The sequence below is a fragment of the Centroberyx gerrardi genome, chromosome 8 (assembly GCF_048128805.1).
Source record: "Centroberyx gerrardi isolate f3 chromosome 8, fCenGer3.hap1.cur.20231027, whole genome shotgun sequence".
NCBI lineage: Eukaryota > Metazoa > Chordata > Actinopteri > Beryciformes > Berycidae > Centroberyx > Centroberyx gerrardi.
Genome location: NC_136004.1, coordinates 33,853,928 through 33,866,427, shown reverse-complemented (window position 1 = coordinate 33,866,427; position 12,500 = coordinate 33,853,928). Strand labels below are relative to the sequence as shown.

The window sequence follows — 12,500 nt, the reverse complement described above, 5'->3', positions numbered from 1 at the left end:
TGTATGTACTGTGTGTGTGTGTGTGTGTGTGTGTGTGTGTGTGTGTGTATATGTATGTACTGTGTGTGTGTGTGTGTGTGTGTGTGTGTGTCATTCATTGACAAGGATAATGGTGAGAGAACCGCCATTTTGTCCGTCTGAGTTTGCGCCTGCGCCTGCGCCGGAGCAGAGGTTGGTGTTTCCATGGTAACAGGCAGTAGTAATCATCCCGGAAACATCGATCGCTGCTAAAAACAAACCGGAGAGCTAGAGGCTAACCGGAGAGCTAAAGCAGCCGGTTTACCGGCAGGATGAAGAGTTAACGGTAAACCAGCGGACAGCCTGACAGGTAAACTGTAGCTTTAGCTTTAGCATTAGCACCGACAAGCTAACGGACTACTGCTAACAGCTGGCCGTGCTAACGTTAGCTAACGTTAGCTAACGTTAGCTAGTTCAGAGGAGTTCAGACTGACGCTGCCGCTGATTCTGCCAGAGAGCTTTCATTCTGACTGAACTGTGTTTTTATTCAGAGAATCATCTTTTTCTTTTAATACATTTGCAAGTTTCAGTCACAGACTTCCTGCCGTTAACAGCCCGACTCAGCAGAGAGTCTGTTAACAAACCACAGACTCACTCAGACCCGAGAGGCTGCCAACACTAAACTATTATAATCTTTATTTTGATTTTTTGAGTCGTCAGATATACAACAAATTGGCAATGACAGTTCCTTCTATACCAGCACAGTAATGAGTACAGGACATACTGTATGTCCCAAGACAACGAAACAGAGAACAAAATAAATAATGAATAAATGAAATGATAAATTAAAGAGAAAAAAAGAACAATACATACATTCCAGGGGTTAAATTACTTTATATTGTGTAAATACAAAGTGTAATTTTAGGGCCTTCACGCTTTTCATACATTTTAGAGATTTGGAAAATGCTGCTAATTCGTTTTAAAGGTTTGTGTTTTGCAATATTTACATTTGTGTATAAAATATTTTGCCAAACTAGTTCAATTATTCATTAAAAATTCTATATTTCTATCTTCAACAAACATTGCAAATTTGACATTTTCTAATAGAAATGGTGGGAGAACATCAATACTAGATTTAATCCACATGTTCAAATTAGACCAAAGATTATGAGTAATATTACAGTGAAAGAATAAATGATCTGTTGTCTCTACATCTGTGTTACAGAACTGACAAGAATTACAGTCTATATTACATTTTAATCTTAGAAATTGACTGCAGGGGTAAATTTCATGAATGATCTTGAAGTGTTCTTCATCCTCGGGGCAGACGGGATGAAGTATCTGTTTCTTATTTTACGAGCAGCCAAACTTAATGTCTAAGATATAATTCCTTCTCAGAGGTTCATGATAACAAGCTTTAACAGCGAGTTTCTGATCAAGTTTTATTACAAGTCCGGTCATCCGAGGTGAAGTTGTCTGTGTTCAGGTGGAGCGGAGCGGGCAGAGAGAGACCAGAGAGAGACCAGAGAGAGACCAGACTCTGTGAGACCGTCACCTCCAGCTGAACAGGGATCACATGTCACTCCTTTTCCACCTGTCTGTCCTCAGATCAGCCTCGGAGCCGTGATGCTGCAGCTCCCCCTGCTGGTGACGGCGCAGGTGGACCTGGTCCTGCTGCTGCTCACCCTGCTGGCCTGCTGGACCCGGCTGAGCCAGCTGGGCTACCCCAACGCTGTGGTGTGAGTGTGTGTGTGTGTGTGTGTGTGTGTGTGTGTGTGTGTGTGTAAAAGCTGTCAGGTTAACGCTGTGTTCACATCTTCCTCGGTGGTTTTAGTGTAGCGGACCAGACCCTCTGACACTGTAAGACCCTGCTGAGTTTCTCTTCTCATTTCAGACAAAAGGGGGCGGAGAAAACAAAAAAGGTCGACCAATCAAAATGGAGCATGAGACTTTCACTCCCGTTAGTTTACAGTCAAACACAGTTGGCAGCAGCTGGTTTCAGACTCTCCCAGCCTGCAGGCAGACATGTGAACACATCACTACTCTTCATGCCTCAGACTTCATTAACAGAGTCGACAGTCCAGGTTCCTTCTGTCTGGAGCCGCAGCGTGCCGCGTCGCATGTGGTGACATCATCGCGGCGCATGTGGTGACATCATCTACCTGCGACCCGGGGCGCGCTCAGCCGCCCCAAAACACAGCAAACAGGAAGTCTAAAGGAACCAGTGATACGTTGAGCGTCCTGCTGCAAAACGTTTGTTATTACGGTTTTTATTGGCTGAGACGATTCTGCATGACAGGCGTTTGTACGCAGCCAATGAAAATGCAGAATCACCCTGAACGGGTCGAACGTTCCTCAAAAGCGGCTGCAAAACATTTCACACCGCTGGGAGGAAACGTTTTGCACCGCGGCAAAACCTCAGTGCCCCAGATCTCTAAGTACCGGTGATTGACAGCCAATCAACTTATCTTGAGGTCTGACATCATGAGGCTGCCTCCTCCCAGGCTCCGCCCCCAGGAAATCAGAGCACACTCATTCTGACCGGAGTCCAAACCAACATGGAGGAAAGCTCAGTGTTCACTGTGTGGAGGTTAGCTTCTGTGTTGCACCAAGCCTGTTAACACTCACAGCTGTGTGTGTGTGTGTGTGTGTGTGTGTGTGTGTGTGTAGGTTCGATGAGGTCTACTACGGCCAGTTTGTGTCTCTCTACATGAAGAGAGTTTTCTTCATTGATGAGAGCGGACCGCCGCTCGGTCACATGATCCTGGCCTTCGGAGGTGAGTTACCACGACAACACACACACACACACACACACACACACACACACACACAACTTCTCCAGACTGTACTGTATATAACTCTGTAATGTGTGTGTGTGTGTGTGTGTTCCAGCCTACCTGGGAGGTTTTGATGGGAACTTCCTGTGGAACAGAATTGGAGCAGGTAGGAACACCGGCAGAACCAGATCAGACCAGACCAGATCAGACCAGATCAGACCAGATCAGATCAGATCAGACCAGATCAGACCAGATCAGACCAGATCAGACCAGATCAGATCAGACCAGATCAGATCAGATCAGACCAGATCAGATCAGATCAGTTCAGACCAGATCAGATCAGATCAGATCAGACCAGATCAGATCAGATCAGACCAGATCAGATCAGATCAGTTCAGACCAGATCAGATCAGACCAGATCTGATCAGATCAGACCAGATCAGATCAGATCAGACCAGATCAGATCAGATCAGATGAATGGTTATTGATCAGTGTGGATCTGTGGCAGCAGATGATGATAATACAGAACTCATCTGAACATACTGAGAGTCATTCAGCAAGTAAAGACTAGATCTGCTGTGACAGGAACATTTACATGTTGTGTACATGTAAACATAAACATATGTGTACAGCAACATGCTAACAGCAGCATGATTTGTTGGTTGTAGAACACAGAGGAAGGATCACGTGACCGTTTGTCTTCACCCAGCTGTCGGTGTGCGTTTGTTTGCGTGTCAGAGTATCCCAGCAGTGTGTGTGTGTGGAGCCTGCGGCTGCTGCCCGCGCTGTGCGGAGCGCTGAGTGTTCCTCTGGTCTACCTGCTGACTCTGGAGCTGCACTTCTCCTACTGCACTGCCCTGGGAGCTGCACTGCTGCTGCTGCTGGGTCAGTACTGCACTGTACTACTACTACTACAAGTACTACTGCTGCTACTACTACTACTACTGCTGCTGCTGCTGGGTCAGTACTGCACTGTACTACTACTACTACAAGTACTACTGCTGCTACTACTACTACTACTACTACTACTACTACTGCTGGGTCAGTACTGCACTGTACTACTACTACTACAAGTACTACTGCTGCTACTACTACTACTACTACTACTGCTATTGCTGGGTCAGTACTACACTGTACTACTACTACTACTACAAGTACTACTGCTGCTACTACTACTACTACTACTACTGCTATTGCTGGGTCAGTACTACACTGTACTACTACTACTACAAGTACTACTGCTGCTACTACTACTACTACTGCTGCTGCTGCTGGGTCAGTACTGCACTGTACTACTACTACTACTACAAGTACTACTGCTGCTACTACTACTACTACTACTACTGCTGCTGGGTCAGTACTACACTGTACTACTACTACTACTACAAGTACTACTGCTGCTACTACTACTACTACTACTACTACTACTGCTGGGTCAGTACTGCACTGTACTACTACTACTACAAGTACTACTGCTGCTACTACTACTACTACTACTACTGCTATTGCTGGGTCAGTACTACACTGTACTACTACTACTACTACAAGTACTACTGCTGCTACTACTACTACTACTACTACTGCTATTGCTGGGTCAGTACTACACTGTACTACTACTACTACAAGTACTACTGCTGCTACTACTACTACTACTGCTGCTGCTGCTGGGTCAGTACTGCACTGTACTACTACTACTACTACAAGTACTACTGCTGCTACTACTACTACTACTACTACTGCTGCTGGGTCAGTACTACACTGTACTACTACTACTACTACAAGTACTACTGCTGCTACTACTACTACTACTACTACTGCTATTGCTGGGTCAGTACTACACTGTACTACTACTACTACTACAAGTACTACTGCTGCTACTACTACTACTACTACTACTGCTATTGCTGGGTCAGTACTACACTGTACTACTACTACTACAAGTACTACTGCTGCTACTACTACTACTACTGCTGCTGCTGCTGGGTCAGTACTGCACTGTACTACTACTACTACTACAAGTACTACTGCTGCTACTACTACTACTACTACTACTGCTGCTGCTGGGTCAGTACTGCACTGTACTACTACTACTACTACTACAAGTACTACTACAAGTACTACTGCTGCTACTACTACTACTACTGCTGCTGCTGCTGGGTCAGTACTGCACTGTACTACTACTACTACTACTACAAGTACTACTGCTGCTACTACTACTACTACTACTACTACTACTGCTGGGTCAGTACTACACTGTAGTACTACTACTACTACTACTACTACAAGTACTACTGCTACTACTACTACTACTACTACTACTACTGCTGCTGGGTCAGTACTGCACTGTACTACTACTACTACTACAAGTACTACTGCTACTACTACTACTACTACTGCTGCTGCTGCTGGGTCAGTAATACACTGTACTACTACTACTACTACAAGTACTACTGCTACTACTACTACTACTGCTGCTGCTGGGTCAGTAATACACTGTACTACTACTACTACAAGTACTACTGCTACTACTACTACTACTGCTGCTGCTGGGTCAGTAATACACTGTACTACTACTACTACAAGTACTACTGCTACTACTGCTACTACTCCTGCTGCTGCTGCTGGGTCAGTAATACACTGTACTACTACTACTACAAGTACTACTGCTACTACTACTACTACTGCTGCTGCTGGGTCAGTAATACACTGTACTACTACTACTACAAGTACTACTGCTACTACTACTACTCCTGCTGCTGCTGGGTCAGTAATACACTGTACTACTACTACTACAAGTACTACTGCTACTACTGCTACTACTCCTGCTGCTGCTGGGTCAGTAATACACTGTACTACTACTACTACTACTACAAGTACTACTGCTGCTACTACTACTACTACTACTACTACTACTGCTGGGTCAGTACTACACTGTAGTACTACTACTACTACTACTACTACAAGTACTACTGCTACTACTACTACTACTACTACTACTACTGCTGCTGGGTCAGTACTGCACTGTACTACTACTACTACTACAAGTACTACTGCTACTACTACTACTACTACTACTGCTGCTGCTGCTGGGTCAGTAATACACTGTACTACTACTACTACTACAAGTACTACTGCTACTACTACTACTACTGCTGCTGCTGGGTCAGTAATACACTGTACTACTACTACTACAAGTACTACTGCTACTACTACTACTACTGCTGCTGCTGGGTCAGTAATACACTGTACTACTACTACTACAAGTACTACTGCTACTACTGCTACTACTCCTGCTGCTGCTGCTGGGTCAGTAATACACTGTACTACTACTACTACAAGTACTACTGCTACTACTACTACTACTGCTGCTGCTGGGTCAGTAATACACTGTACTACTACTACTACAAGTACTACTGCTACTACTACTACTCCTGCTGCTGCTGGGTCAGTAATACACTGTACTACTACTACTACAAGTACTACTGCTACTACTGCTACTACTCCTGCTGCTGCTGGGTCAGTAATACACTGTACTACTACTACTACAAGTACTACTGCTACTACTACTACTACTGCTGCTGCTGGGTCAGTAATACACTGTACTACTACTACTACAAGTACTACTGCTACTACTACTACTACTGCTGCTGCTGGGTCAGTAATACACTGTACTACTACTACTACAAGTACTACTGCTACTACTGCTACTACTCACCTGATGGACTGTGGAACCTGTCTCTCTGCCTCGTGGCTCCTCTGTCCTGTCGGACCAGATCTGATCTTCATGGCTCTTCCTCTCACTGTTCTCCTGACTAGATCCTTGCTGGTGTTGTATTAAAATCTCATGTGTACGCCGCTTTGGATAAAAGCGTCTGCCAGATGGGAAATTGTAAATTGTAAATTATAATACTACTACTAGAACCAGTACTGCTACTAGTACTGGAACTGCAGTACTCCTGGATATTACAGTTGAAACCAAACTGCTGATGTGTTCCTCTGATGTACAAACCTTTACTGTGTTGATGTTGTTGTTGTGTTTGTTGTTGATGTTGTTGTTGTTGTGTTTGCTGTTCCAGAGAACTCTCTGATCGTCCAATCCCGTTTCATGTTACTGGAGTCGGTCCTCATCTTCTTCCAGCTGTTGGCCTTCTTCTCCTACCTGCGCTTCCACAACGCTCCCAACAGGTAAACATGACCTTTAACCTCTGACCTCCTGACCTCTGACCTCTGACCTCTGACCTCTGACCCTGAACTCTGACTTACTGTGTTTTAAACAGATGGATGTTGTGTCGTATTATTGGATGGATATTATTGGATGCAGCTGCTGTGAACTGACCTGTTAGCGTAGTTAGCATTCTTTATTGAAGCCAATGAGCTTTGGTAGCTGCAGCTAACTCAGAGGTTCCAGCTTTCACTGCCATCATTTTCACTTTGATAATTGATAGATTATTAATAAATCGAAGTTATTTTGATGATTATTGAGTTGCAAACTGAAGTTATAAGATTAATTCTCCTTTCCTCCTCTCCTCCTCTCCTCTCTCCTCTCCTCTCCTCTCTCCTCTCTCCTCTCCTCTCCTCTCCTCTCTCCTCTCCTCTCCTCTCCTCTCCTCTCCTCTCCTCTCTCCTCCTCTCTCCTCTCTCCTCTCCTCTCCTCTCCTCTCTCCTCTCTCCTCTCCTCTCCTCTCCTCTCCTCTCCTCTCCTCTCTCCTCTCTCCTCTCCTCTCCTCTCCTCTCCTCTCCTCTCTCCTCTCTCCTCTCTCCTCTCTCCTCTGTCCTCTCTCCTCTCCTCTCCTCTCCTCTCCTCTCCTCTCTCCTCTCTCCTCTCTCCTCTGTCCTCTCTCCTCTCTCCTCTCCTCTCCTCTCCTCTCCTCTCTCCTCTGTCCTCTCTCCTCTCTCCTCTCCTCTCCTCTCCTCTCCTCCTCTCTCCTCTCTCCTCTGTCCTCTCTCCTCTCTCCTCTCCTCTCCTCCTCAGTTCCTGGTCTAGATATTGTTGGCTCCTCCTGTCTGGAGCTTCCTGCGCTGGAGCTGTGGGGTGAGGAGTAGAGTGTATTACTGTGTGTGTGTGTGTGTGTGTGTGTGTATGTTAAGATGTGTGTGTGTGTGTGTGTGTATGTTAAGATGTGTGTGTGTGTGTATGTTAAGATGTGTGTGTGTGTGTGTGTGTGAGTTAAATGTGTGTGTTAACCAGTGTGTGTGTGTTGCAGGGTGAAGTACATGGGTGTGTTCTCCTACCTGCTGCTGGTGGGCGTGGCCTCTCTGCACACCTGGCAGCTGATTGGAGACCGAGCTGTCAGTCATGTGAGTCCAGCTCCCATCTGAGGCTGCTGTTGTTCCTCTAAACATCCACACTGACTAATGTGTGTGTGTGTGTGTGTGTGTGTGTGTGTGTGTGTGTGTGTGTGCGTGTGCAGCTGAGTGTGTGTGTGCAGTGTGTGTGTCGGTGTGTGTGTCTGTTGCTGGTTCCAGTGCTGCTCTATGTGTTTTGGTTCTACGTCCATCTGACTGTTCTGCACCGCAGCGGACCACATGACCAGCTGATGAGCTCCGCCTTCCAGGCCAGTCTGGAGGTACACACACACACACACACACACACACACCATACACACACACATACACACCAAACACACACACACACACACACTGTCTCACCGTGTGTGTGTGTGCATGTGTGTGTGTGTATGTGTGTGTACAGGGCGGTCTCTCCAGGATCACCCAGGGTCAGCCACTAGAAGTTGCGTACGGCAGTCAGGTGACCTTAAGAAGCTCCGCCTCTCAGCCAATCCCCTGCTGGCTCCACTCCCACAAAGCCAACTACCCAATCAGGTACTGCCACATCACTGCAGCTCGACCCAACAGCCAATCAGAACATGAATCATATGTAATAAATCAGTTACTGATTTACTGATTTGTTGTTTCTGATATTATTGTGTGTGTGTGTGTGGTGTGTGTGTGTGTGTGTGTGTGTGTGTAGGTATGATAACGGTAGAGGCAGCTCTCACCAGCAGCAGGTCACCTGTTATCCCTTTAAAGATGTCAACAACTGGTGGATCATCAAAGACCCTGGCAGGTAGGTTACCGTGGTAACTGTTACGCTCTGGTCACGGGGAATACGAGCGCACCATAGAAACAGTCCCCGTCCCTCCAGACACACACAGAGCACTCCGGGTACACACCCAGACACACACAGACACACACAGACACACACAGAGCACTCCGGGTACACACCCAGACACACAGAGCACTCCGGGTACACACCCAGACACACAGAGCACTCCGGGTACACACCCAGACACACACAGAGCACTCCGGGTACACACCCAGACACACAGAGCACTCCGGGTACACACCCAGACACACAGAGCACTCCGGGTACACACCCAGACACACAGAGCACTCCGGGTACACACCCAGACACACACAGAGCACTCCGGGTACACACCCAGACACACACAGACCAGGGCTCTTAACTAACTTTTTTCACCATCCTCCCGGAACCGTCCCGAAATACAATCTAAGCCGTCCCGAAATGACTGTGGGCCGTCCCGAATTTAAAATCTTACGTTTGGTGTAATCATCGATAAAAAGTAATCATATGGATCACTTCATGGCACTTCACACTCTCTCTCTGTGGGCCTGATCTAGGATGTCAGTAATCAAAAGGAGTCTCCTCCCCTCAGAGCTCTTCCTCACCGCCTCAGTGGCTACCAGCTTGCCTGTCACCTCCCGCCGGCCGCCACTCCCTCCGTTCAGCCCCTTTGCCGACCGGGCCAATCCTGTCTTTATCCGCTTCATTTTCCGTTTCATCATTAAACATTTCCTCCAATTCAACAAAAAGTCTCCCTCAGCCTCAGCCATTTTTCTCGTATCGTAAGTTGCTTGTTCGTATCGTAAGTTGCTAGTTAGCTTCGTGAGTTTAGCTTTGTCATGTCCGTTACATTACATTACATTAATACTAGCAAGCTTAACGCTGCCTACCTCGTTGACTTGGGTTGAATTCCCCGTTGCAGCTGCGGCTGTCGTGAGGTCAGAGGCTGGCGGTTCAGGGTCTGGCTCTGCTGTGCGTTTTCCTGATGTTTGCTTTCTTGATGTAACGTTAACGTTAAAAAATTGCAGTATCCCACTACGGGACGCCATTGCCATTGTGTATCACTCTGACAGTCAATACCGGCGGTGACAGGCGTCTGACAGGATTTCGCAGGTCTAGATAACGTTACTTAGTAACGTTTGTGCGCGCGTGTGTGTGTGTATGTTGTCAAGAAGGTTTAATAAGAACTGTGTGTGCTACACAAAACGTGCAGTCAGTTTCATTTTCATCGCCGTTCATTGTAACGTAACGTAACGTTAGCAGTTTCTTTTTTTTCAACTCTCGTCCCAAATTCGTCCCAAAATTAATTTACATCCTCCCCGATCCTATTTTTATCGGCCCCGGGACGACGGGAGGTCCTTAAGCTCGAGCCCTGACACAGACACACACAGAGCACTCCAGGTACACACCCAGACACACACAGACACACCCAGACACACACAGAGCACTCCAGGTACACACCCAGACACACAGAGCACTCCAGGTTCACACCCAGACACACACAGAGCACTCCGGGTTCACACCCAGACACACACAGACACACACAGAGCACTCCGGGTACACACCCAGACACACACAGACACACACAGACACACAGAGCACTCCAGGTTCACACCCAGACACACACAGACACACACAGAGCACTCCGGGTACACACCCAGACACACACAGACACACCCAGACACACACAGAGCACTCCAGGTACACACCCAGACACACAGAGCACTCCAGGTTCACACCCAGACACACACAGAGCACTCCGGGTTCACACCCAGACACACACAGACACACACAGAGCACTCCGGGTACACACCCAGACACACACAGACACACACAGACACACAGAGCACTCCAGGTTCACACCCAGACACACACAGACACACACAGAGCACTCCGGGTACACACCCAGACACACACAGACACACACAGACACACACAGAGCACTCCGGGTACACACACAGACACACACAGACACACACAGAGCACTCCGGGTACACACACAGACACACACAGACACACACAGAGCACTCCAGGTTCACACCCAGACACACAGAGCACTCCAGGTACACACCCAGACACACAGAGCACTCCAGGTTCACACCCAGACACACACAGACACACCCAGACACACACAGAGCACTCCGGGTACACACCCAGACACACACAGAGCACTCCAGGTACACACCCAGACACACACAGAGCACTCCAGGTACACACCCAGACACACAGAGCACTCCAGGTACACACCCAGACACACACAGAGCACTCCAGGTACACACCCAGACACACAGGGAAACACGTCGCCTAGCTCAGTGTTTCCCAAACTTTTTTCTGGGGATCCACTTTTTAAAAATGACAAACCATCGCGACCCAATTCACAATCGGCCTTATCTATAAATCGTGAGAAGAGTGAATTTGTGCATAAATGAACGTTCCTGACCATTTTCACTGCCATCACCTGATATTATCTTGAATAGGTAAACCGACCATTTTGAAGAGATATACGTTTGATAAATCACAACTTTGTTTTATGCACGTGTTAAAAACATATACACATGTTAAATACTTCATAAATGAGACAAAATAAATGCATTTAGGCGGAGTTAACAGGCTCTCGTGTTTTTCCTCTCATCAGTAAAACAAACAGAATGTACGCTAGCCTTTCATATTAGATTCAGTGTTATGAGTACAATTATCAGAACAATACGAACATTCAGTACTTTCAAAAACCTGCTTCTTGTTGAAAGTTTTTTGAAATGCTCATGCCTATTATCAGAACAAGTAGGCTTGTGTTTAAGTGCAGCTATTGTTATCAAACAGTCAATCAATCAATTCGAACAGTCAACAATCAATTCATTAACCACATCAGGACTATTCCACGTCAAATCTCATTAGGCCCATTATGTGCTGTTTACCTTGCTAATGTGCTAGGTGGGCCTGCTTGCTTTTTAGTATTGCATTGCAGTCCGGTGTACAAGAGGAGAGTGTAACGCACATATCGGGTGCAGCGTTCAGTCTATTTCTGTCCTCGGCGGGTTAATGTGAGCGGCAGCAGGGGTCGGCTCACCTCCATCCTCATGCTGCCTTCCCTCACGGGCGGTAGGGTGGCTAACGTTAGCTGTAGTCTGGTCTTTAGCTGGGCCTTTCTTTTTTATTAGCCAAGCATCCAGTTCTTGTGGCTGGCTGCAGAATCTGGCGGAAACAGTGAGTGTGGTAGAAATACCAACGAGCTCCCTCATGTGGCTCAAAGGTGTACTGCAGATAGAAATCTTAAATAAAAGACTATGGAAGAAATTCTGCAAATTTATTTGGCGACCCAAATAAAATCTCTTGCGACCCACCTGTGGGTCGCGACCCAGTCTTTGGGAATGACCGCTCTAGGTAACCTGTTCCACTGGAGACGTGTCCGCCTCACGTCTCCATGCCCCTTCTGTGACGGATTTCCAAGTTAAAATCTTGTATAAGCATCAGCCTGAGGTCTGAGTTGTGCATCTGAGACAGGAAGACTCAGGGTTGTGGTCTGTAAACAACGCACTGGAGCCTACATTAACCCTGAAATGTTGAGGGCCAATAACAGCGAGCGCTTCTTTTTCTGTGGTGTTATAATTTAGCTGTTGTTTATTGAACTTCTTATATAAGTAACAAACGGGGTGATCGATACCCTGCTCATCCTCTTGTGT

General features: G+C 46.8%; 1 protein-coding gene across 2 annotated transcripts in view; it reads left to right on the top strand.

Annotated features, from left to right (window-relative positions):
• Positions 1 to 1,577: 1,577 nt before the first annotated feature.
• pomt1 (protein-O-mannosyltransferase 1) overlaps positions 1,578 to 12,500 on the top strand; it is a 24,638-nt gene continuing 13,715 nt past the window's right edge. The window contains exons 1-10 of one of the 2 annotated variants that reach the window (XM_078285106.1): positions 1,578 to 1,697; positions 2,629 to 2,735; positions 2,851 to 2,901; positions 3,474 to 3,620; positions 6,812 to 6,920; positions 7,708 to 7,767; positions 7,940 to 8,033; positions 8,147 to 8,302; positions 8,428 to 8,558; positions 8,707 to 8,802. In XM_078285106.1, the coding sequence (XP_078141232.1) occupies positions 1,585 to 1,697; positions 2,629 to 2,735; positions 2,851 to 2,901; positions 3,474 to 3,620; positions 6,812 to 6,920; positions 7,708 to 7,767; positions 7,940 to 8,033; positions 8,147 to 8,302; positions 8,428 to 8,558; positions 8,707 to 8,802 (1,064 nt within the window). In that variant the 5' untranslated portion in view covers positions 1,578 to 1,584. The remainder of the gene's footprint in view (positions 1,698 to 2,628; positions 2,736 to 2,850; positions 2,902 to 3,473; positions 3,621 to 6,811; positions 6,921 to 7,707; positions 7,768 to 7,939; positions 8,034 to 8,146; positions 8,303 to 8,427; positions 8,559 to 8,706; positions 8,803 to 12,500) is intronic. The other variant, XM_078285107.1, reaches the window with a different exon arrangement.